At 47.3% G+C, this 27,443-nt stretch overlaps 1 protein-coding gene across 1 annotated transcript in view; it reads right to left on the bottom strand.

Annotated features, from left to right (window-relative positions):
• Positions 1-1,086: 1,086 nt before the first annotated feature.
• Positions 1,087-27,443, bottom strand: part of LOC143929683 (vomeronasal type-2 receptor 26-like) — a 37,338-nt gene continuing 10,981 nt past the window's right edge. Inside the window, exons 2-4 of the mRNA XM_077453626.1 lie at positions 7,454-7,666; positions 2,397-2,520; positions 1,087-2,183 (exon numbers count right to left, since the gene is read on the bottom strand). Coding sequence (XP_077309752.1) covers positions 1,276-2,183; positions 2,397-2,520; positions 7,454-7,666 — 1,245 coding nt within the window. The 3' untranslated portion in view covers positions 1,087-1,275. The remainder of the gene's footprint in view (positions 2,184-2,396; positions 2,521-7,453; positions 7,667-27,443) is intronic.

Here is a 27,443-nt window from a genome sequence, read left to right as displayed (position 1 = left end):
GTGAGTTGCTAAATGTTGTACCTTCATTAAATGTAACCATATTGCTACACTTAGAGGCACCTATCTTCTCTTAGTTGTGACATGACGCTACTTGTATATCAAGTCATCACTTGTATATCAAGTCAAAATGTATTAAAACATTTAGCTTGTCTTTTAAAACACTCTCAAACCAAGTTACTCTCAAACCAAGGTTTTACAGTATGTGCAAACCTTACAATATATATATTGCTGGGCTCAACAAAACAAACATGCAAAAAGCATGTAGCTCTACCCCCAGTGCATTTCACCACACCCATCATGGCTTACTTATGGGGAAATGGGATGTCTATGCCTGTATATATTGCCACCACATGTTTATCAGGTAACCAACAGCACCCCTGCCATCTTTAGCATGGGCCCTTGGCTCCTCCCGCCATCTTGGAATTGGGAATGAAGGCCTAATAATCAATATTTTTCTGTTTAATAACTCTGCTATCATGCATAGTAATAGAATAAGAGTCTCCCCCGCCTAGACAGCTATAAGGATGGGATTGCATCTCTTCAGACACTCCGCCTATAATTGAAACCTATTGCTTAGCTTTACAGAGGGAAAGAGGAGTGAGGAGGATTGTACTCGGACTTGCGTGCCAAATGCTGTGTACATACATATCACTTCTATCAGCTTACTTCGTATAATTCAGTAAAACTGATCAGGAATTGAAAAAGGTACTAATAAATCACAGATGCAAAATGGCCAAGACCTAACCCAATCCTAAATAGCTGGTTTTCAAATTATAATTCAGTAAAAGCGATTGGCTACTTGTATTTCTTCCCCCTTTCCCGGTTGGACATCTGCAGTCAGGGGACCAAAAGAGGTCAAAACTACATCAGATTCAGATACTTACACTTCTAGCAATTGAAAAGAAATTTAATGATGTATTATTTATTACAGAGATGTAATCATGTGTGTCTTTCATATCTGTGTGGAGTTCACACTTTAGGTTTTATGGTACCAGTACAAATGTCTGGTTTTATGGCTGTGTGTTTGTTTATTTTTTTTGTGGTTTTTAATGATTTGGAAGCATGCATATCTGGATGATTGGATTCTTTATTACGTATTTAAATTTAGTTGACATACTTTATATTAGATTTTTTTACTTTTGCATGATGTTTTCTTACACTATAAGTAGGATTTAAAATGTTATATTACTTTTTTCAACTTTGCCAAATCAAAAAGTGATGTATCATTTGCATAACTTTACACATTTTGTGATATCTTAAAATAAAAGAGTTTTTTTATATATTTCCTTTACTGTGCAGATAGTCTTTTGTATTCAGTTCTGGCCTACAGAGAATTATAAAGCATTTTGTAAGAAATATACAATATAAGAGACCATTATTGGAAATCAGTATGGCGAATATCTCCACAGCCACCGTGTATTTCCCTTTGGTGCTCAGATAGGCCGGGATCATGGCAATCCAGACACTGCAGAACACCAGCATGCTGAAGGTGATGTATTTGGCTTCATTAAAACTGTCCGGTAATGTCCTGACAAAAAAAGCTATAATAAAACTGACAGCAGCCAGGATCCCCATATATCCCAGAACAGAGTAGAACCCGATAACTGACCCTTCATTACACTGAATGATGATCTTCTCCTGGTAGGAGTGTGTGTCCAATTCCTGGAAGGGAGGAAAGATGGACAACCAACTAACACAGATTATAACCTGAACAGAAGAACAAGCTAAGACTATACAGATGGGCAGTTTTACTCCAATCCATTTCCTCCACATGCTGTTGGGTTTGGTGGCTTTGAAGGCAATGCAAACCATAATAGTCTTGGCCAATACAGAAGATACGGCTATTGTAAAGAGAATTCCAAAAGAAACTTGGCGTAACAAGCAGGTTACATCCACAGGACGACCCAGGAAGAGGAACACACAGAGGAAACCCAACATGATGGCGACCAGGAGGACAAAGCTGAGGCTCTTGTTATTGGCTTTCACAACTGGAGTGTCCTGGTGTAAAATAAAAATGACGAGAACTAGAAGAGTCTTCCCAAAACACAACAGTGAGAGGATTATAAATACTAGTGAGAGTGTGTCATCAGTGAAGGAAAGAAATTCTACTTCCTTGGGAATACAGCGAGTTCTGTCCTCATTTGGCCATTCATGGTCGGGGCATTTCATGCAGTTTTCACTATCTGGCAAACAAAATAAAATCAATGAACACTGTGATCACTTACAAGATATCTTGTTTGGTTTATATATATTAATATAATCAAATATTAATGTGTGTCAACATATCAAATCAGCTAAGTTGTTTATTTCTAGGTTACAATTTGGCCTTTTTAATGTTCTGTAGAGTCAATACATACAATAAGAGCATACCCACAGTAATATTTCAGAGCCATTACCTGTAATATTTGATATTTCTCCATATGAACACAGGACACAGCTATGACAACACGGAGACACAGCGAAGCCGGGAACTTTCCGGTATCCTGGGAGACAACTTATTGAGCACTGAGATTTTGGAACCTAACAGAAAGCACAATATATGTTTTATATTTTTTTATAAGTTTTCAAATGTATAATTCACACTTTAGAAGAGATGTAATCTCATCTCTATCCTACTTTCTCAGATGAAATCTCTTCTCCTATGGAGAGCAATTATTGTGCTGAGATTCTTCAACTTGGAAACCATTTGCTGACTGTGGACTTCAACAACTCTTTATTTTTTTGGCAGGTAAAAAGTTCCGATCAGAAATTCCGATTGTCTGTACAAATTCCAACGTGCAAAATTCCTACGCATGCTTGGAAACAATTTGACGCATGCTCGGAAGCATTGAACTTAATTTTCTCAGCTCGTTGTAGTATTGTACATCACCGCATTCTTGACGGTCGAAAAAAAAAAAATAAACTTTTGTGTGACCGTGTGTATGCAAAGCGAGATTGAGGGGAATATTTCTGTTGGAAAAACCATTCAACTTTTTTCTGATGGAATTTCTGATTGTGTGTACGGGGCATTATAGTTCACCCTCAAAGTTTCCTCCTATCGCCTTCTCCAGCAATTCAATTTCCTCCAACTTCCTTTCTTCCCAGTGTTCCTCCAAAATATCCAAAGCTAACATCTCATTATAGCCTATTTCACTTTCTGCCAGTGTTTCTGCTTCCCTGGTGTTATTTCCACCCATCATGGCATAATACATTTTCACAGTAAGATTTCTAATGATTTTTTTTAGATCCATAAACAATTCATACAGATGTAATGGGGGTGGGGTTCAAGATGGAGCATTGGTACACTATTACATGAGAAAAATTTCTTCCACTTCTGTAAACCCAACTAAATATACAAAAAATTGCAATAGTTGAGTGACTGATTGCTAGATTTTTCCTTTTTTGGGCTCTCTCTCCTCCTCATCTGGTCCCACTCCTCTTCTTTTTCTTTTCACCCCCCTCTACACTTGGGGATCTACCCATTAGAAAAGGTGATTGAGGTTGACTGATACATATATTTGGCCCCCAAATAAAATGTAAAGCCTCATACACACGGTTCGATTGTCGTACGACTTAGAATCTGATTCTTGTCAAAAGTGCGTGTGCAGGATTTTGTTGACAAACACGAACTTCGTGACGTACTACGAGAGTATAAAGAAAAAGTTAATTTCTCGAGCGCCATCCTTTGGTCCCCTTCTGCAAATTTTGTGTTAGTAGAAGTTTGGTGAGCGTTGATTTGCGATTTTCAGATCATACAAAACAAATGCCTTTTAAAATACATTTGGCATAACTACATCGGTATCACCAGCAAATTAGCTATTATCCTATTAAAGAAGATGAGAATGTGCATTGTATTTTGACATTTCATCAATTGCTGCGCCACAAATGGTAATTCTAGGTTACGAATGGTATTTTACAACAGTGGTCATCAACTCCTGTCCTCAGGGCCAACTAACAGGCCAAGTATGCAAAATAACTGAAATACATCACAAGGGTTATCATTTGCTGCTCCGTGATTGCAGCATTCTAGTCTGCATCTCCCCTAGGTAGTACATAAAACCTGGCCTGTTAGTGGACCCTGAGGACAGGGTTGATGACCACTGGTTTACCAGACCGAACTCTTCTGGGTCTTTCCTAGATTCCGATCATGCGTGTGTTTGTACTTTCGACTTTTGCGTGACGATTTCTGTACTGACCATCCAAAAATCAGACGTTGAGCTGTCCTTCATCAAAAATGTACTAGTCTGCTCATCCAGCATTTGTCTGATGAAAAAGTGAAATCGGCTGTCGAAAGCACTGTACTAATGATCCAAAATCAGCACAACAGCTCGTCTTACAAATTTTCACATCTGATTTTTGTATAGTGTGTACAGGAGTTAAGTGTGGTAGCTTCTTGCTCCTTGGTAGTGACCCTATGGGATTCACATCAATTTTTCTCCTCTCCAGGAGTGTCCAAGTGGAAGTTGCCATTGTCATTCCTAGGGGTTGGTCCATGTAGCTCACAATGGAGAGATTTACATAGTGGATATACCCAAAGGGCACGTGTTGTTAGCACCCATTGCCTCTATTCCCCCTGGTACCCCATTCTTGCCACTTACAACCTTTTCATGATGCATCTTGTATCTCCACGCTTATTTTTATTTATATGTTTACTTTTATGTTTATTTGAAAACTTACCCTTGCCTATCAATGATCCCTTGAATATATTACCATCATCCCACAAAGAATCAATGTCAAAGTTTGGGAGAGATATAGTTCTATTGCAACATAATCAGATTTTATGAGTTTGGTTTTGAGGAACTCAAGTGGCCTGCACAAATCTCTGATCCTAATATTATTTATCAGTTGATAGCATGATTTCCAGAAATCCCACAGGAGACAGAAAGGGACTTAAGCCTTGTACACACGGTTCGATTGTTGGCAGGGGATGGTCTGTTGACAGACTGTTGTCCTAAAATCTTACCATTCGTGTGCTCCTTTTACAATTGTTGTCCAATTTTCAGCTAACAAATGTTGGATGACCAAATGTTGGGTGACATGCTAGTAAATTTTTGTCGGACAACGGCTTGGTGTCTTATTTTCGTATGATCAGTACACAAATCCGTCACACAAAAGTCGAAAAGTAAAAACATGCATGCTCAGAATCAATGCTCACCAAACATGAAAGGAGCCCAAGAGGGTGGCGTGCAAGATCTCAAATTCCTCGTAGTATGTCACTATGTTCGTGTTTATGGCACGACAATTGAGTCACGTTAGTATACAAGACAAGATCCTGGCACACGCCCTTTTGACAAAAATCAGACGCTCAGCTGGACAACAATCGCATTGTAAGGCTTAAGACCCCATACGCGCTATTAGATTTTCTGCAGATTTTTGTCTTCAGATTTACCAAAACCATGTAGCACAAGGGCTTGCCTGATTGCATACAAATTGAAACTCTTATACCGCATACACACAATCGGATTTTCCATCCAAGTTTTTCAGACGGAATTCCGCTCAAGCTTGACTTGCATACACATGGTCACACAAGAGCTCTCTGAACTTTTGACCGTCAAGAACGCGATGGCGTACAACATGATGAACCGAGAAAATGAAGTTCAATGCTTCAGAACTTTTTCCGACCGAAAAATTGAGAACATGCTCTCAATATTTTGCTGGTGGGAATTCCGCCAGTAAAAGTCAGATGGAACTTCCGACCAAAAGCTCTCATCGGTCTTTTGCTGGTGGAAAATCTGATCATGTGTACACGGCATTAAGGTTTGACCTCATATTATATGGTTTTGGTAAATCTGACAAAAATTTGCAGAAAATCGAATAATGTGTATGAGGCCTTATGTCGTGTACACACAATCAGACTATCCGGCGGACTTAGTCTGGCGGACAAACCGCCGTAAAGTCCGCCGGACCGTCCGAACGAGCAGGTCTGCCCACACACGTGACTTTTCTGGCGGACTAGGCCGGATTATCCGCCGTACTTTTGAAATGAACGGACTTGCCCACACACATGGAGCAAAGTCCGTTCATTTTGAGCGCGGCTCCAGGTAGCCGGGAGAAGAGAAGGAAGCGTCGCTGGCCCCGTCATCTGGTATGGAGTTAAAGGGGAATCTCTACGCCAAAAAAAGGCGTGGGGTCCCCCCCTAGGTCCATTATGATGTCACAGTCATAGCATCCTCTGGGACTGTGACGTCATAATGGGCGGGGACATCTTCCGGCGATGTCGCTATATAAGTCGCCGCGTGCCTGTCATCGTGGCCAGAAACAGCGATGAGGCAACAGCTAAAGAAGAGAAGAACAGAAGAACAGAAGGCGGTGACGAAGAATAAGACAGCGGCGACAGAAGACCGAGCCACCGCTTGTAAAAGAGCTAGAAGAAGGTGTGGAGGCCCGGCAAGAAGAATCGAAGAGGGGGACAAGACCCCCGAAGAGGGGGACAAGACCTCCGAAGTCGGAAGAAGACCCCCGAACGGCAGCAAAGAAGAAAGCCGGGCTCCTCCACTAGTAAAAGAGCTAGCAAAAGAGCAGAATATAGAGGAGTCCGGCGAGAAGACTCCCGAAGACGGAAGAAGACCCCCGGAACTGTGCAATAAACTATTTTTAACCCTTGTGTGTTGTGTTTTATTTACATTTTTTTTCACAGGTGAATGGGTAGGGGTACATTGTACCCCATAATCATTCACATAGGGTGGGGGGCAGGTATCCAAGGTCCCCCTTATTAAAGCGGGCTCCCAGATTCTGATAAGCCCCCTGCCCGCAGACCCCAACGTCCAGGGTTGTCAGGAAGAGGTCCTTGTCCTCATCAACATGGGAACAAGGTGCTTTGGGGTGAGGGGCCGCGTGGCCCACTCCTTCCCCAAAGCACCCCCCCTTGTTGAGGGCACGCGACCTGATACGGCTCAGGGGGGGGGCGCTCGCTCGTCCCCACCCCCTTTCCTGACCGGCCAGGTTGCGTGCTTGGATAAGGGTCTGATATGGATCTAGGGGGAGGACCCCCATGTTGTTTTTTGGGCGTAGAGCTTCCATACCAGGTGACGAGGCCAGCGACGCCTCATTCGCTGGTCCCGGCTACCTGGAGCCGCGCTCAAAATGAACGGACTTTTCTCTGTGCAGGAAAAGTCTGTTCATTTCAAAAGTATGGCAGACTAGCACACACATGGCGGACATATTTTGGTGCAAAACTACTTTCTTAATCCGCCGGACTTTTGGGTAAAAAAAGTCCACCGGATCCCACACACGGGGGGATTGTCCGGCGGACTTGAGTCCGTCTGACTTTTCCACCGGATTGTTTGATCGTGTGTACGCGGCATTGGAGAGAAATGCTGGAGAAAAGACTCTTACATAATTCTTGCTATAGCTTGGGAAAAGAAGAGTCCTTCCTGGGAGGTAATAGTTCTGATAGTTGATAATTATGATATGAATGACCCACATTTTTAAGACTTTTTTCTGTAGGACCTTAGAGAATCTCATATAGCTTTACCTGATTTTTCTTATTTTTCCATTTAATTAAAGTAGAATTAATTGTAAGTTTCCAATAATCAATCCCATCACTAAGGATATTCCCGACAGATCTTGTAAACAAACTCCCATTAACAAAAACATGGTTCTCAACAGTGAACTGTAGAAAAAGGTCTTCATTTCCTTTCCTTGTACCGACATTCCAATTTGATATAATTTTTAAGCACAAGTTCAACTGCAGAGTAAACACATTCCATAATATATTATATATCACGGTTACTGAATTACTACATTTAACTTCTTCAGATCCGCACTATAGCTGAATGATGGGCACATTGTGGACCTACTTTGCAGGAAGGGTATCAAAAGATGTTCTCCCATTCTTGAGCGGCCTGCAGTGGTGAACTCTGTGATCAGCGAGTCTATGAGACTCGGCTGATCACAGATCGAAATAAGGGGTGATCCTGACCCCTTACCACGTGATCAGCTGTCAGCCAATGACAGCTGATCATGTGATGTAAACAGAGCCGATAATCGGCTATTTCGCTAATAGCGTGAGGACAAAACAAAAAAGCCATTCACCAGCGGCTGTCAGAGGGACATCGGTCCCAATCAAGGAGAGCTGCCACCAGCTTATCTGTTCCCACCTGTGCCACCTACCAGTGCACAACAGTGCCGCCTTCAAGTGCCCACAGTTCCACCAATCAGTACCCACAGTGCCCCCTATCAGTGCCCACGGTGCCACCTATCAGTGTCACCAGTCAGTGCCTCATCCACAGTGCTGCCCATCAGTGCCACCTACCAGTGCCCATCAGCGTCACTTACCAGTGCCCATTGGTGTCACCTACCAGTGCCCATCAGTGTCACCTACCAGCGCCCACTATCAGTAAGACATATCAGTGCCACCCATCAGAGCACTGACAACAACACTGTAATAGAGTGCACTGACACCAGCACCGTGATAGAGAGCACTGACACCAGCACTGATACCAGCAACTCGCTGCTGGGCCCCAAAAATATGACACCACTCAACCTCTTCAAACAGGAGGGTACGGGCATATAGTATGGTGTGCTTTTTTTGTACAAGGAAGTGAGCCAAATGTAGAAAAAAGGTCTGTGTGCTAGATTAAATAAATCGTTTAAAGAGATATACATGGTCTACTGGTCACACGTGTTGAATTCCTCCGAGATCCATGCCTCCTTCATTTTTAGAAATGTGAGGTAGTCAACAGTGTCGTGAGCTAGGCTAGTGCGCTTATCGGTCACGATCCCCCCTGCTGCGCTGAACGTCCTTTCGGACAGGACACTGGACGAAGAGAAAGCCAACAGTTCCATTGAAAATTGGGCAAGCTCTGGCCAGAGGTCAAGCCTGCCCATCCAGTAGTCCAGGGGTTCATCACTCCTCAGAGCATCCACATCGGCCGTTAACCCGATGTAGTCGGACACCTGTCGGTCTAGGCATTCCCTGATGCTGGATCTGGATGACACCTGTCGATGGGTGGGCTGAAAGAATGACCTCATATTCGAAGTCACCAACACATCTTCAAACCGCCCACTTCTTGCAGGCGCTGTTGGATTGGTACCCGCAACTCTTTCTCTGGGAGTGGGAATTCCTCCTCTGCCAGAGCACGCAAAAGCAGAATGCAGTATTTCTCAAAGCAAGGCCTAGAAGTATTCCATTCTGACAGCCCTCTGTGACGGTGGTAACATTTCAACAATTTTGTGTTTATACCAGGGGTCTAAGTGCGTTTCCACCCAGTACTGGTCCTTGACCCTTATGCTTTTTATATGGGGGTCCCTGTTAAAACACTGGAGCATGAAAGCCCCCATTTGCCCTAAACTGGAAGCGTGGTGTGGTGGCCTTGCTCCTGCTCATCATCCAGGATAATGCTGCCCTCCTCGTTCTCCTCTCCCCATCCACGTACAACTATGCATAAGGTACCATGTCACTGATGGTGCCATGGCTGCGACTGACCAGTTTGGTGATCTCATCAAATGGCCACAGAAGTCTGCATGCGTCACGCATGAGCAGCCACTGGCACAGTGAAAAAAAAAACCAGATCCCCAGAACCTGTTCTGCCGCAGAGTTCGTAAAGGTAGACGTTAACTGCACGTTTCTGCTGGAGCAGTCTATCAAGCATATAGAAGGTTGAGTTCCATCGCAAATAAGACGTCTGACCGGCAGATTGTGTCACCGCTGTATGTCAGCAAGGCGAGCCAAGGCCGTGTAAGATCTTCTGAAATGGGCCGAGATTTTCCTTGCCTACCGCAAGATGTCCTGGACCCCAGGGTATTTGACAACGAATCTCTGCACGACCAAGTTTAAGACGTGTGCCATGCATGGCACATGCGTAATTTTGCCCTGTTTCTATGCGCTAAGCAGATTGGTACCATTGTCACACACCACTTTACCAAGTGTCAAATTGAGCGGTGTTAGCACTGATCTGCCTGTGGATGTAAAGCTGAAAGGAATGCAGGGCTAGTGTGGCTCTTGGCTTCCAGGCACAACAGATGCAACACAGCATGGCAACGTCTCACCTGGCACGTCGAATAGGTTCTGGGGAGCTTGGGCGGCGCAGTGGAAGAGACGCTAGCAGCGAAAAAGGAGGAGTCAGCCGAGGAGGAGAGGGCGAGGAGTAGGAGGAGGAGAAGAAGAGGCAGGCCTGCATGCAATCCGTGGCGGTAAAAATGGGATTTTTATATACAGCTTACCTGTAAAATCCTTTTCTTGAGAGTACATCACGGGACACAGGAGCTTCATTACATAGTGGGTTATATAGGCACCTCTGGTGATTGGACACTGGTTGACCCTAATTAAGGAGAATTCCTCCCCTATATAACCCCTCCCATCCGGGAGGCACCTCAGTTTTGTAGCAAAGCAATAAGAACCACGTAAAACCCAAGAGGGGCGGGAGCCCTGTGTCCCGTGATGTACTCTCAAGAAAAGGATTTTACAGGTAAGCTGTATATAAAAATCCCATTTTCTTGATCATACATCACGGGACACAGGAGCTTCATTACATAGTGGGATGTCCCAAAGCAATGCTCAGGTTGAGGGGAGGGAGACACAGATCATAAGCATAGACCGCCAGGGACCTGAGGACCTAAACTGCAGCCTGCAGTACACTGCGCCCGAAGGCGATATCCTCTTGCCCTCTGACATCCACCTGATAGAATCTGGTGAATGTGTGGATTGATGACCAAGTCGCAGCCTTACAGATCTGAGCCAGGGAGGCCTGGTGATGCACTGCCCAAGAAGCACTGACAGCCCTAGTAGAGTGCGCTTTCACCTGAAAAGGAGGAATCTTCCCCTTTAAGCTATAGGCCTGAGAAATAACCTGTCTGATCCATCTCGAGAGAGTGGACTTTGACGCTGCCTGACCCCTTCTAGGGCCTTCTGGCAGAATAAATAAGCAGTCAGTTTTTCTTATCTGAGCAGTTGCTTGAAGATAAAGACTGATTGCTCTAACCACATCTAAAGTGTGTAAGGATTCTTCCTCTATGGACTGAGGATTTGGAAAAAAGGATGGTAGGATTATATCTTGATTCAGATGAAAACCTGAAACCACCTTAGGTAGAAAGGACCTGTTGGGACGCATAACCACCCGGTCCTTATGGATAATTAGATAGGGCTCTTTACAAGAAAGAGCTGCCAATTCTGATACCCTTCTAGCCGTGGATATGGCTACTAGGAAGACTAGCTTCTTTGTCAAGAGGACTAACGAAGCAAGATGCAAAGGTTCAAATGGTTGGGCTACTAAGGCCGAGAGAACCAAATTCAGATCCCATGGGCATACCGGAGGTCTGACTGGCGGTCTCATCCGCATAGCCCCCTGGATAAAGGCCCGTATCAGGGAATGTGATGCAAGCGGTCTTTGAAAAAAGACCGACAGGGCCGAAATCTGCACCTTGATGGTGCTTATGGCCAAATTCAATTCAAGGCCTGATTGGAGAAAGGCCAAGATTCTGCTAATGACATACCTTCTGGGATGCCATCTCCTGGGTTCACACCAGGAAACATATGCCCTCCAGATCTTGTAATAGATACGCCTGGAGGCCGGCTTTCTGGCATTGACCAGAGTGGAAAGGACTGGCCCCGAAAGACCACGGTCTTTTAAAATGTGGGTCTCAGCAGCCAGACCGTCAAATTCAGACTGCGTAAAGCAGGATGGTAAATTGGGCCCTGCGAGAGCAGATCTGGCCGGAGGGGGAGGGTCCATGGCCTGCCCACTGCTAGCTTCATGATTTCTGCGAACCATGGTCGCCTGGGCCAAGCCGGGGCCACTAGAAGGACCGACTTCGCCTCCCTCTTGACCCTTCCCAGGAACCGTGACAGTAGCGGGTTCGGGGGGAAGGCATAGATCAGATTGTACTGATTCCAGGGAACCGTCAGAGCATCTGACCCCTGAGCAAGTGCATCTCTTGTCCTTGACACAAAGTTGTCCAGTTTCCTGTTGAATCTGGACGCAAAAAGATCCACGTCTGGAGTGCCCCATTTGTAACATATGTCTCGAAACACATCGGGGTGCAGAGCCCATTCTCCTGGGCACAACTGCTGGCGGCTGAGATAATCCGCCTGCCAATTCTCCACTCCTGGGATGAAGACTGCAGAGAGGCACGGAACATGCTCTTCTGCCCAGACAAGTATGCGATTCACCTCGTTTTGGGCCACCAGACTTCTGGTACCGCCCTGGTGATTGATATAAGCCACCGCGTTGGCATTGTCGGACTGAATCCGAACCGGGAAGCCTCGCAGTCTGTGAGACCACTCTCTGAGTGCCATGTAAACTGCCCGAATCTCTAGGATATTTATGGGCAACAGACTTTCGGTTGCAGACCATTTTCCCTGCGAGCATGTTCCCTCTAATACGGCTCCCCAGCCTGTCAGGCTGGCATCCGTTGTGACAATCTTCCATGAGAGGGGAAGAAATGTTTTGCCTTTTAGCAAATTTCTGGTTTGTAACCACCAAACCAGACTCTTGCGTGCCCGGGGGGATAAACGCATAGGAAGATCCAGGGATTGGGGCTTCCTGTTCCAAATCGCAAGGATGCATCTTTGCAGGGGCCTTGAGTGGAACTGGGCAAATGGGACGGCCTCGAATGAGGCGACCATCTTTCCCAATAGTCTCATACATAGACGAATAGAGGGAGATCTTCTGCCCAGAACTAGGCGCACCAGATCTCCAATGGCCAAGGCCTTTGGCCCTGGAAGGAACACCCTGCCCTGAGCGGTGTCGATAATGAGACCCAGGTAATCCAACCTGGTGGTCGGTTGCAGAGACGACTTTTCTAGGTTTATAATCCAACCTAGGCGGCCCAGATGTTCTAGCGTACTGGTGACGCTGCGACTTAGGCTCGTTATAGTTCTCTCTACGAGAAGCAAGTCGTCTAGGTAAGCCATGACGGCTATGCCCTGAACTCTTAAGGTTGCTAAGAGAGGGTCTAGAATCTTCGTGAAGACTCGGGGGGCCGTGGCTAGGCCGAATGGCAGGGCCACAAATTGAAAGTGGCGTTGCTCTACCGCGAACCTTAGGAACTTCTGGTGCGCGGGAAATATTGGCACGTGGAGATATGCGTCTTTGATATCTATTGATGCCATGAATTCTCCTCCCTGCAGGGAGGAAACCACAGTGCGTATAGACTGCATCCGGAAGGTCTGGATGTGTAGAAACCGGTTCAAGTCTCTCAGATCCAAGATAGGTCTGACACTTCCGTTTGGTTTTGGGACGGTGAAGAGATTCGAATAAAAACCTGAACCCTGATCTTTCGGGCTCACTTCTACTATCACACCTTGGGATAGTAACTGATCTAAGGCCAGGAGTAGCGATTTCCGCTCTATTGGATCCTTGGGGATCCTTGACCTTAGAAAACGAAAGGGTGGAATCTTCTGAAATTCTAGCCTGTAGCCCAGAGATACCGAAGAGATCACCCATTTGTCCTGAATCTCCTCCCGCCAGGCGCCTGCAAACTGCAGGAGCCTTCCCCCCACTCGGCCGAGCGGGGGCGCCCCTTCACAAGGAGGTCTTGGAGGTTTGCTTGGCAGGCTTCCGCCCCCAAGTCTTTTTCTGTCCCTGGGCTCGGCCCTGAGGCTTTCTAGCAGCGGAGGGCTGGGAAGGCCGTCGCCACTGTTTAGAGCTTGACGCTTCGGGAGAAAGAGTACGCCTGAATGAGGGACGCTTACTCTTCTTGACTGGAAGGAGTGTAGATTTACCTCCTGAGATATTTTGGATGAATTTATCTAGTTCCTCTCCAAACAAACGTTCCCCTTTAAATGGGAACCCAGCCAAATGCTTTTTGCATGACATCTCAGCGGCCCAATTTTTTAGCCATAGAGCCCTACGCATGTGTACCAACATAAGGGACAAACGGGATGCTTGTTGGACAGAATCCAAAATCGCATCAATTATGAAACATAAGATGTGAGGCATCTCTGCATATTTCACTACTTCCTCGCTGGGGAGGAGTTCAAACATTTGTTTGACCTGTTCCTTAAGAAACTGACACAATCCTACGGCTGCGACTGTAGGTTGCACCACAGCGCCGGCCATGGAAAAGGAGGCTTTTAACAAGGTTTCCAGCCTTTTGTCAGCTGGATCCTTAAATACCTGCGCATTATCCAAAGGACAAGTTAGGTTTTTATTCACACAAGAGATAGCCGCATCAACAGATGGGGCCCCCCATTTCTTGGTGAAACTTTCCTCCACGGGATAATTCATAGAAAACCTCTTGGGAGGAGTAAACAGTTTATCGGGATGTCCCCAGTCCTCATACATCAAGTCAGCCATTAAAGGATGAATTGGGAAGGAACAGGCAGTCTGTGGGGCTTTCCTGACTCCCAGGGAAGAGACAGAGGATGTAGCGACTTCAGCAGGCGGCATTCTGAACGTGGTACGCACCAATTCAGTGTAATACTGCACCTGCTTTCTGAGTGCCTGGGAGGAGGGGACTAGCTCCTCATCCTCTGACTGATCCGACTGCTCATGATCCCTTTCTAAAGATAGGGATCTCTCCTCATTTTCAGAGCAACTGTCTGAGAGAGGGATTTCAGCAGAGGGAGGGGATCTACCCCTTTTTCTGCTATCTCTTAGGGAAGCAGAAATAAAATTCATTATCCTCCCTTCAAAACTCTCCAATGAAGCCCTAAGGGAGTCCTCAGTGACATAGACCGGGGCTGCGACATTAGGAGAGGCTGCAAAGCCTGAAAGGGGCACTGACTCGTCTTGAGATGCAGGCTCCACTCTTGCAGAGGGGGATGGTAACCTGCATGCACCCTTGGAACCCCTGGACCTAGGCGGTGATTTGCCAGTGCTTTTGTTACCTGCCCCTGAAACCCTCTTACGAGGAGACATAGTACTGAGCTACAAAGCAGAGTTACTAATGTAAAATGCAATCACTTATTTGTGCTTAAAGTCTCACAATAAATCAATATTAGCTTAACTGCACAATATGATGCCGAGTAGGTGTCTTAGGGTTTGCCTGGATCCAATCCCACGGATGCTTACAGCCCACAGCTCCTGTGCCTCACCTTACAGTCCCCTGACGCTCTGGGCTTTTAAAAACTGCCGTTTTGGCGCCTGCATTACAGCATAGAGCACCTGATTGTGCACAGCTGGCAACCACACCCCCCCCCCCTTTCCCCAATAGGCCGGGAGCGCGCCCGGCGCGCGTGCACGCGCCCGCGCGCGTGCACGAGGACCGCGGGATCCGGGGGGGAGGAGGAGAACCCAAAAGGAGTGACCTGGGACCCCCTGATCTGCGTGGGACCCCTTTTTTACCTTTATTGTGGCAGGGACTGCAAGGAGACGTGAGAGCTGGAGAACCAGGCACTTCACTGAGCGTGTTAGTATTGAAAGGCATGTAAGTATGCATCAGGCTGCTCTTACTCCATCTAGTGGTGGAAACCAGGTAAGACATACAACTACTCACAGTGAAGAAATCCATTCATATATTAAATATATAGGATGACTTCCCCTACCTGTTCCCCGCCGCAGGAATTGCTGTGTTCAGACCAATTCCAGCCTTCACCCATCACGGCGGGTATTGTTAGCCAACCTTCAGGCGTATCTGGGGTTCTTACGAAAAGATCCTCCTACCTGGGCCTTGTAAAAAACTCTGCCAGAAACTTACGGGCGCCCTGAGTCAACAGTACCCCAAGTCTGGTTGTCCCAGAGTCCAGTCTTCCAATGGAGAGGACTTACAGGCAAAACCTCGTGTCTTCGGCAAACGAGGCCCGGGTACCATACCATCTTGGGAGTCAAATATCGGCCCGAGGTATGGATCCGGTTTGTTGTAGCCCTTCGGCCCTCGCCGGGACCCGCATAGAGCTAAGTTTTACGTGACCATCGACCAGACACTGGCGAAAAAACTGAGGTGCCTCCCGGATGGGAGGGGTTATATAGGGGAGGAATTCTCCTTAATTAGGGTCAACCAGTGTCCAATCACCAGAGGTGCCTATATAACCCACTATGTAATGAAGCTCCTGTGTCCCGTGATGTATGATCAAGAAACTAAATCTACACGGGTGCCACAGGTTACATGCTTGACGGCCGTCAGAAGGTTCACCCAGTGGGCAGTAAAAGTGATATACCTTCCCTGCCTGTGTTTGCTAGACCACGTGTCTGTGGTCAAATGTATCTTGGCACTGACACTGTGTGCCAGAGATACATTCACTTGCCGCTGAACATGACCATATAGCTCTGGGATGCCCTTCTGTGAGAAATACTTCCTTCCTGGGACCTTCCATTGTGGTGTTCCAATGGCCATAAATTTTTGAAAGGCCTCCGAGTCCACCAGTTTATATGGCAGTAGTTGGCGGGCTATGAGTTCTGACAAGCCAGCCATCAACCGTTGGGCAAGAGGGTTATCCGGCGTCATCGTTTTTCTACGCTTGAACATTTGGCCAATGGAAGCCTGCCTTTTTGCAGAAAAACGTGAGGATGGCGCTATGGTAAATGGAGTGGAGGACAATTGTGAGGAGAGAGGAGAAGGAGAAGTAGAAGTTGAGGCTGGATGGTGAGAGCCTGGAGTGTGGCTTCATGTGTTCCATTGCTCCCACTGGGCTCGGTGATGGCAGCTCATGTGCCTTCTTAAGGCGGTCGTCCCTAGGTGAGTGTTTGGCATAGCGCGACTTATGCGTTGACTGCAAAGATTACAGATGTCAACACTATTGTCAGCAGCGGAGCCAAAAAAGCCCACATGCGTAGCCATGTGCTGGCGTCCTGGGAGCGTCAGATGTGACTGTACATGGTTGATGCCTCGCTCCTGATACATTCGCAGTCTGCTTTGCCCCTCCTGTGCAATCTAAGTTCTTCCTGATTCTCCTCCCTATCTGCTGGTCCATATCTCCCTCTGAACTCCCCTCCTCTTCCTCTCTTGTGGGCACCCATGTGACATCACTAGACACGTCATCATCGACGTCACCTTTCCCACTGCTATAATTAGAGATCTCGGAGTAGGCAGCAACAGCAGGGACCAACCTTCTCCTTGGGCTGATTTGGGTACTGTCGTCAGACTCCTGAGTGGCGGGTGTTGCTACCTCCTCTTCCTGATCCAATGCCAAGAGTGGCTGCGCATCAGAAATGTCTTGATATGGATCGGAAAATAATTCCTGTGACTCAAGCGGAAAGGTATATGGTAGTGGTGGTGGTGTTGGTGGTAGTGTCTTTGGGGGTGCACACAGCAGAGAGTGAAGAAGAGGGTGCAGATTGAGAGGATGAGGAGGGTGCAGAAGAGTAAGGATGAGTGAGCCACTCAACCAAGTCTGGTGCGTCCTTTGACGTAATCGCATGCACCTTCAGCAATTTGCCACTTTGGCTCAAGCCTATTGCTCCTGTCCTACCCCTACCACCCCTGCGGAAGGGCCTGCCTCTTCCTCTGCCTGTCATTTTTTAAATGACCCTGTGACAAAAGTCTCTAGAGAAGTGCAGTATGTATGTGGAAGAAGGTATTTAACACCCCGCTTCAATCTGTCGTTTTTGGGGGCCACTGGTCTATCACACCAGTTATAATACTTTTTTTTATTGCGTTTGTCACTCTTTGTAGTATCGTTGCAGAACCGCTCAGCAGTCACAGTGCTGCACAGTGGAAATGCACTATACTATGCTTTCTATATGTGCAAGTATTTTATACGTGTATTACACACTAGTGATGGACGAACTTCCGACGGGACGTTTCGCGGACGCGAACCGCGAACGAGGCCGATAGTTCGCAAACCGGAAAGTTTGCGGCGGGCCCCATTGACTTCAATGGGAGGGGAACTTCGCAAACCTTTAGGTCAAATTTGCAGCCACAAAATAATTATTAGCTGGGCAAACATAGTCCCACCACATGGCCAATGACATAATACATGTATGAGGTGAATTTGGGATCGATAACTACAAGCATTCTTTTTTTATATGGGAAATTGTTCTGACAATTCAGGACGGTGGAGCGCATGAAGGCAATGGAGGACACGGAAGGTCAGGGACCAGGGTAGGCAAAGAAGAGGGTGCAGGAGATGATCACCAGCAGCGTGACATACAGCAATGACACCTGCACCGTGATAGAGTCATCTGACAGCAGCACCGTGATAGAGGGCACTGACATCAGCAGCGTGACATAAAGCACTGACATCAGCACCGTAATATTCAGCACTGACAGCAGCAGCGTGACATTAAGCACTCACACCAGCACCGTGATATACAGCACTGACAGCAGCACCGTGATAGAGAGCACTGACATCAGAAGCGTGACATTAAGCACTGACATCAGCACCATGATATACAGCACTGACAGCAGCAGCGTGACATTAAGCACTCACACCAGCACCGTGATATACAGCACTGACAGCAGCACCGTAAGCAGCCCCAGGAGGAAGTCAGCACAGCACAGGGATGGTGTGATCCCCTCATAATAAGCAGGCCCAGGAGAAAATCAGCACAGGGATGGTGTGATCCCCTCATAATAAGAACCCCCAGGAGGAAGTCAGCACAGGGATGGTGTGATCCCCTCATAATAAGAACCCCCAGGAGAAAGTCAGCACAGCACAGGGATGGTGTGATCCCCTCATAATAAGCAGGCCCAGGAGTAAGTCAGCACAGCACAGGGATGGTGTGATCCCCTCATAATAAGAACCCCCCCCCAGGAGAAAGTCAGCACAGCACAGGGATGGTGTGATCCCCTCATAATAAGAAACCCCAGGAGAAAGTCAGCACAGCACAGGGATGGTGTGACCCCCTCATAATAAGAACCCCCAGGAGGAAGTCAGCACAGCACAGGGATGGTGTGATCCCCTCATAATAAGAACCCCCAGGAGAAAGTCAGCACAGCACAGGGATGGTGTGATCCCCTCATAATAAGAACCCCCAGGAGAAAGTCAGCACAGCACAGGGATGGTGTGATCCCCTCATAATAAGAACCCCCAGGAGGAAGTCAGCACAGCACAGGGATGGTGTGATCCCCTCATAATAAGAACCCCCAGGAGAAAGTCAGCACAGCACAGGTATGGTGTGATCCCCACATAATAAGCAGGCCCAGGAGTAAGTCAGCACAGCACAGGGATGGTGTGATCCCCTCATAATAAGAACCCCCCCCCAGGAGAAAGTCAGCACAGCACAGGGATGGTGTGATCCCCTCATAATAAGCAGGCCCAGGAGAAACTCAGCACAGCACAGGGATGGTGTGATCCCCTCATAATAAGAACCCCCAGGAGAAAGTCAGCACAGCACAGGGATGGTGGGATCCCCTCATAAGCAGCCCCAGTAGAAATATGACACCGCTCAACCTCTTCAAAGAGGAGGGTACGGGCATATAGTACGGTGTGCTTTTTTGGGACAAGGAAGTGAGCCAAATTAAGAAAGAAGGTCTGTGTGCTTGATTAAAAAAATTGTTTATAGACATATACATGCTCTACTGGTCACATGTGTTGAATTCCTCCGAGATCCATGCCTCATTCATTTTTAGAAACGTGAGGTAGTTAACACTGTCGTGAGCTAGGCGAGTACGCTTATCGGTCACGATCCCCCCTGCTGCGCTGAACGTCCTTTCGGACAGGACACTGGATGAGGGGCAAGCCAACAGTTCGATTGCAATTGGGCAAGCTCTGGCCAGAGGTCAAGTCTGCTCACCCAGTAGTCCAGGGGTTCATCACTCCTCAGAGCGTCCACATCGGCCGTTACCCCGATGTAGTCGGACACCTGATGGTCTAGGCGTTCCCTGATGCTGGATCCGGATGACACCTGTCGATGGGTCGGCTGAAAGAATGACCTCATATCCGAAGTCACCAACACATCTTCAAACCGGCCTCTTCTTGCAGGCGCTGTTGGATTGGTACCCGCAACTCCTTCTCTGGGAGTGGGAATTGCTCCTCTGCCAGCGCACGCAAAAGCAGAATGCAGCATTTCTCGAAGCAAGGCCTGGAAGTGCTGCATTCTGACAGCCCTCTGCGACGGCGGTAACATTTCCGCCATTTTGTGTTTGTACCGGGGGTCTAAGTACGTTGCCACCCAGTACTGGTCCTTGACCCTTATGCTTTTTATACGGGGGTCCCTATTAAAACACTGGAGCATGAAGGCCCCCATTTGCACTAAAGTGGAAGCGGTGTGGTGGCCTGGCTCCTGCTCATCATCCAGGATAATGTCGTCCTCTTCATTCTCCTCTCCCCATCCACGCACAACAGGGATCCCAGAAAGGTTTAAAGCATGCTCTTCTTGCTCCTCCTCATCCGCCCCGGCACCATCCTCCTCTGATTCCTCTTCAGACTCCTGTTGTTGACTTGTCTCAGATAGAGTAGCCCCCCCTGGGAATTCACCCAGCATTGCGACTTCCTCATCTTCCCGCTCCTGCTCCTCCACAGCTTGATCAAAGAAGGCATAAGGTACCATGTCACTGATGGCGCCATGGCTGCGACTGACCAGTTTGGTGATCTCCTCAAATGGGCGCAGAAGTCTGCATGCGTCACGCATGAGCAGCCACTGGCGCGGTGAAAAAAACCCCAGCTCCCCAGAACCATTTCTGCCGCAGAGTTCATACAGGTAGACGTTAACTGCACGTTTCTGCTGGAGCAGCCTATCAAGCATATATAAGGTTGAGTTCCATCGCGTCGGGCAATCGCAAATAAGATGTCTGACCGTCACATGGTGTCGCCGCTGAATGTCAGCAAGGCGAGCCATGGCCGTGTAAGATCTTCTGAAATGGGCCGAGATTTTCCTTGCCTGCCGCAAGATGTCCTGGACCCCAGGGTATTTGACAACGAATCGCTGCACGACCAAGTTTAAGACGTGTGCCATGCATGGCACGTGCGTGATTTTGCCCTGTTTCAATGCGCTAAGCAAATTGGTACCGTTGTCACACACCACTTTACCAACTGTAAAATTGAGCGGTGTTAGCCACTGATATGCCTGTGAACGCAAAGCTGAAAGGAGTGCCGGGCCAGTGTGGCTCTTGGCTTCCAGGCACAACAGACGCAGCACGGCATGGCAACGTCTTACCTGGCATGTGGAATAGGTTCTGGGGAGCTTGGGCGGTGCAGCGGAAGAGACGCTAGCAGCAGAAAAGGAGGAGGCAGCTGAGGAGGAGAGGGAGGAGGATGGAGTAGGAGGAGGAGAAGAAGAGTCAGGCCTGCATGCAATCCGTGGCGGTAAAACCAAATCTACACGGGTGCCACGGGTTACATGCTTGACGGCCGTCAGAAGGTTCACCCAGTGGGCAGTAAAAGTGATATACCTTCCCTGCCTGTGTTTGCTAGACCACGTGTCTGTGGTCAGATGTATCTTGGCACCGACACTGTGTGCCAGAGATACATTCACTTGCCGCTGAACATGGCCATATAGCTCTGGGATGCCCTTCTGTGAGAAATACTTCCTTCCTGGGACCTTCCATTGTGGTGTTCCAATGGCCACAAATTTGCGAAAGGCCTCCGAGTCCACCAGTTTATATGGCAGTAGTTGGCGGGCTATGAGTTCTGACAAGCCAGCCGTCAATCGTTGGGCAAGAGGGTTATCCGGCGTCATCATTTTTTGACGCTCGAACATTAGGCCCACGGAAGCCTGCCTTTTTGCAGAAAAACGTGAGCTTGGCATGATGGAAGGTGGATTGGAGGACAATTGTGAGGAGAGAAGAGAAGGAGAAGTAGAAGACGAGGCTGGACGGTGAGAGCCTGCAGTGTGGCTTTGTGTGTTCCGTTGCTCCCACTTGGCTCGATGATGGCTGCCGCCATGTGCCTTCTTAAGGCGGTCGTCCCTAGGTGAGTGTTGGGCTTACCACGACTAATGCGTTGACTGCAAAGATTGCAGATGGCAACGCTATTGTCAGCAGCGAACACGTTAAAAAAAGCCCACACTGCGGAGCCATGTGCCGGTGTCCTGGGAGCGCCAGATGTGACCGTACATGGTCGATGACTCGCTCCTGATACATTTGCAGTCTGCTTTGTCCCTCCTGTGCAATGTAAGTTAGTCCTGCTTCTCCTCCCTATCTGCTGGTCCATATCTCCCTGTGAACTCCCCTCCTCTTCCTCTCTTGTGGGCACCCACGTGACATCACTAGACACGTCATCATCATCAACGTCGCCTTCCCCACCGCTATAAGTAGAGATCTCGGAGTAGGCAGCAACACCAGGGACCAACCTCCTCCTTGGGCTGATCTGGGTACTGTCGTCAGACTGCTGAGTAGCGGTTGTTGCTACCTCCTCTTCCTGATCCAATACCAAGAGTGGCTGCGCATCAGAAATGTCCTCTTGATATGGATCGGAAAATAATTCCTGTGACTCAAGCGGAAGGTATGTGGTGGTGGTGGTGGTGGTGGTGTTGTTGGTGGTAGTGTCTTTGGGGGTGCAGAGAGAGGATGAGGAGGGTGCAGAAGAGTAAGGCTGAGCGAGCCATTCAACCAAGTCTGGTGCATCCTTTAAAGTAATTGAACGCACCTTCTGCAACTTCCCACTTTGGCTCAAGCCTGTTGCTCCTGCCCTACCCCTACCACCCCTGCGGAAGGGCTTGCCTCTTCCTCTGCCTGTCATTTTTTAAATGACCATGTGACAAAACTCTCAGTCCCTATACCAATGAAGAACTGCTGCAGTATAGGGCAGCGGTCAGCAGTAGTGCACCTCAACCCTATGTATTGTGGACCGATACCAGTCCTTATAGAATAGCAGACTGTACCGCACTCAACCCTATGTACTGTAGCACCCTTCACCAAGTTACCAGTCCTTATAAGGACCTTTGTGGACCAAGTAGATTGTGTGTGACTGATTAGCAGACTATACGTCAGTCCCTATACTGCTGAAGGACTGCTGCAGTATAGGGCAGCGGTCAGCAGTGGTGCACCTCAACCCTATCTATTGTGGACCGATAGCGGTCCTTACAGAACAGCAGACTGTACCGCACTCAACCCTATGTACTGTAGCACCCTACACAGACCAAGTTACCAGTCCTGATAAAGAGCTTTGTGGAACAAGTGAGTTGTGAATGATTAGCAGACTGCAGCAGAAGGGCAGCAGTCAAGTATAATATTCTTTCTATATTTGGAAGAAAGAATATTATACGTGTACAAGCCTATTACCGTACCACTCATACCAGTCCTGAAAAGAACCTTTGTGGAATTAATAGTAACAGCAACCCTTTAAACTGACCCTCACTGCCTGACACACTGCTTCCTTCCTGTCCCTATAAAAAATGGCAAAACAGAGGAGACTGGAACAATTACTGGTTACTGGAATAGCTTTTTTGTGGACCTGATAGTAACAGCTAATGATGATGATGATGATGATGACTAATCTGGCTGTCCCTAAAATAGCAGCAGACACAGCGCTCTGTCCCTTTATCTAAACTCACAAAAGACACTCAGGCTGCTGCAACAATCAGTAGCACAGCAAACCTATATACACCTAACACCTATACCAGTCCCGAAAATAACTTTTGTGTACCAAATAGCTAGCGTTTTATCTGTCCCTGCTCCAAACAGCAACCTTTCCCTATAGTGACAGAAGAAAGAATGTAAAATGGCCGCCGGAGCGGGTGTATTTATAGGTTAGGGGGAATGTCCAAGTGTCCATGTGCTGTAATGTCTCAATTGGCTGTCCTGTACCCCATGATGGATGTGTCATAAGGTCAAAGTTCCTTTACACAGTAAAAACACGGAAGTCCGCCGGGCGAACGACGCCAATAGTCCGCCGAACTGGCGGACCGCGAACAGCCGAAATTTGCCGCGAACCGACCGCCGGGCGGACCGTTCGGCCATCTCTATTACACACCTATATACTGCACACCAAATAGTACACCTATAGCAGTCCTTAAAAGGACCTTTGTGGACCTAGTAGTAATAGCTAGCTAGTGATTAAACTGACTGTCCCTGCTCCACACAACGTCCTGTCCCTACACTGACAAAAGACAGCTGCAATCACCAGCACAGCAATGCACCAGCACCCTATATATTGTACACCTATACCAGTCCTTAAAAGGACCTTTGTGGACCTAGTAGTAATAGCTAGCTAGTGATTAAACTGACTGTCCCTGCTCCACACAGCGTCCTGTCCCTACACTGACAAAAGACAGCTGCAATCACCAGCACAGCAGTGCACTGAACCCTATATACTGTACTACACCTATACCAGTCCTTAAAAGGACCTTTGTGGACCTAGTAGTAATAGCTAGCTAGTGATTAAACTGATTGTCCCTGCTCCACACAGCGTCCTGTCCCTACACTGACAAAAGACAGCTGCAATCACCAGCACAGCAGTGCACGGAACCCTAGATACTGTACTACACCTATACCAGTCCTTAAAAGGACCTTTGTGGACCTAGTAGTAATAGCTAGCTAGTGATTAAACTGACTGTCCATGCTCCACAGAGTGTCCTGTCCCTACACTTACACAAGACAGCTGCAATCACCAGCACAGCAGTGCACTGAACCCTATATACTGTACTACACCTATACCAGTCCTTAAAAGGACCTTTGTGGACCTAGTAGTAATAGCTAGCTAGTGATTAAACTGACTGTCCCTGCTCCACACAGCGTCCTGTCCCTACACTGACAAAAGACAGCCGCAATCACTAGCACAGCAGTGCACTGAACCCTATATACTGTACTACACCTGTACCAGTCCTTAAAATGACCTTTGTGGATCTAGTAGCTAGTGATTTGCAGACTTTCCCTCAGTCCCTACACTGATAAAAGACTGCAGCAGAATAGGGCAGCAGTCAGCAGCAGTGCACCACAACCCTATATATTGTACACCTATACCAGTCCTTACAAGGACCTTTGTGGACCTAGTAGCTAGTGATTTGCAGACTGTCCCTCAGTCCCTACACTGATAAAGGACTGCTGCAGATTAGGGCAGTAATCTGCAGCGCAGCCCTGTACCAGCACCAGCACCCTATATATTGTACACCTATACCAGTCCTTACAAGGACCTTTGTGGACCTAGTAGCTAGTGATTTGCAGACTGTCCCTCAGTCCCTACACTGATAAAGGACTGCTGCAGATTAGGGCAGTAATCTGCAGCGCAGCCCTGTACCAGCACCAGCACCCTATATATTGTACACCTATACCAGTCCTTAAAAGGACCTTTGTGGACCTAGTAGCTAGTGATTTGCAGACTGTCCCTCATTCCCTACACTGATAAAAGACTGCTGCAGAATAGGGCAGTAATCAGCAGCACAGCCCTGCACCAGCACCCTATATATTGTACACCTACAGTGGTGTGAAAAAGTGTTTGCCCCCTTCCTCATTTCCTGTTCCTTTGCATGTTTGTCACACTTAAGTGTTTCGGAACATCAAACCAATTTAAACAATAGTCAAGGAAAACACAAGTAAACACAAAATGCAATTTGTAAATGAAGGTGTTTATTATTAAAGGTGAAAAAAAATCCAAACCATCATGGCCCTGTGTGAAAAAGTGTTTGCCCCCCTTGTTAAAACATACTATAACTGTGGTTGTCCACACCTGAGTTAAATTTCTCTAGCCACACCCAGGCCTGATTATTGCCACACCTGTTCACAATCAAGGCATCACTTAAATAGGAGCTGCTTGACACAGTAAGGTCCACCAGAAGATCCTTAAAAGCTACACATCATGCCGAGACCCAAAGAAATTCAGGAACAATTGAGAAAGAAAGTAATTGAGATCTATCAGTCTGGAAAGGGTTATAAAGCCATTTCCAAAGCTTTGGGAATCCAGTGAGAGCCATTATCCACAAATGGCGAAGACATGGAACAGTGGTGAACCTTCCCAGGAGTGGCCGGCCGCCCAAAATTACCCCAAGAGCGCAGCTTCGACTCATCCAAGAGGTCACAAAAGACCCCACAACAACGTCCAAGGAACTGCAGGCCTCACTTGCCTCAGTTAAGGTCAGCGTTCATGCCTCCACCATCAGGAAAAGACTGGGCAAAAATGGCCTGCATGGCAGAGTTCCAAGGAGAAAACCACTGCTGAGCAAAAAGAACATCAAAGCTCGTCTCAATTTCTCCACAACACATCTTGATGATTCCCAAGACTTTTGGGACAACATTCTGTGGACCGATGAGACAAAAGCGGAACTCTTTGGAAGGTGTGTGTCCAAGTATATCTGGCGTAGAAGGAACACTGCATTTCATAAAAAGAACATTATACCAACAGTAAAATATGGTGGTGGTAGTGTGATGGTCTGGGGCTGTTTTGCTGCTTCAGGACCTGGAAGACTTGCCGTGATAAAAGGAACTATGAATTCTGCTGTCTACCAAGAGATCCTGAAGGAGAATGTCCGACCATCTGTTCGTGTACTCAAGCTGAAACGAACTTGGGTTCTGCAGCAGGACAATGATCCTAAACACACCAGCAAGTCCACCACCGAATGGCTGAAGAAAAACAAAATGAAGACTTTGGAGTGGCCTAGCCAAAGTCCTGACCTGAATCCTATTGAGATGTTGTGGTATGACCTTAAAAAGGCCGTTCATGCTCGAAAACCCTCTAATGTAACTGAATTAGGACAATTCTGCAAAGATGAGTGGGCCAAAATTCCTCCAGGACGCTGTAAAAGCCTCATTGCACGTTATCGCAAACGCTTGGTTGCAGTTGTTGCTGCTAAGGGTGGCCCAACCAGTTATTAGGTTTAGGGGGCAATCACTTTTTCACACAGGGCCATGATGGTTTGGATTTTTTTTCACCTTTAATAATAAACACCTTCATTTACAAATTGCATTTTGTGTTTACTTGTGTTGTCCTTGACTATTGTTTAAATTGGTTTGATGTTCCGAAACACTTAAGTGTGACAAACATGCAAAGGAACAGGAAATGAGGAAGGGGGCAAACACTTTTTCACACCACAGTATACCAGTCCTTAAAATGACCTTTGTGGACCTAGTAGCTAGTGATTTGCAGACTGTCCCTCAGTCCCTGCACTGAGTCGCTACCGCGAACCGACCGCTGGGTGAACAGTTCGGCCATGTCTGCCAGACATACGTCAAACCTTAAATTAAGGTTTTCCATCCCCAGAGACTTTGAGAGTAGTACGTGGCTGAAAGGAGGTAGTTACAGATACTGTTAACCTCAGTGACCCCAAGGACTCTGCTTCTCATGCCTCCACAAATGTCCAGTGCATGGGCTCCCTTATTCTTCAAAGCCTGCAAAAGGACCTGAGAATTTGTGACATCAAGGAGAAGGACTGTTATTGGTTAACCACTGTTAGGGGAAAGTCTTGGAACTCATTCTGCCTCACTGTCAGAAACCACGAAACAGACTGAGACAGAAGTACAATCAAATCACACTTGTTTATTAATAAAAATAAAAAGGTAAATAGTCAAGCATAGCCAGAGTCCAGTAGCCAGATCGGGTAGCCAGCCAGTCCAAAGTTCATAAACCAGATCAGGTAATCAGCCAGGCCAGAAGTCAGGGATCCAAGGAGAGCAACTGCAAGCAGGATAAGAAGCCAGGAGGGATGTCAGCAAGCCAGTCTTCAAACAAACAGCAGGAGATGGTTCCTAGTGATGTGACCAACGCGAAGGCAAAGGAAAGAGTGAGCAGGAAGGCTTTAAATAGGCAGGTCAGATGAGCATCATCGGGAACA

The sequence above is a fragment of the Lithobates pipiens genome, unplaced genomic scaffold (genome assembly GCF_037356315.1).
Source record: "Lithobates pipiens isolate NorthernLeopardFrog02 unplaced genomic scaffold, aLitPip1_a1.2 Scaffold_24, whole genome shotgun sequence".
Classification (NCBI taxonomy): domain Eukaryota; kingdom Metazoa; phylum Chordata; class Amphibia; order Anura; family Ranidae; genus Lithobates; species Lithobates pipiens.
The sequence above is the reverse complement of the archived record's forward strand: the minus strand, read 5'-3'. Positions and strand labels throughout refer to the sequence as shown.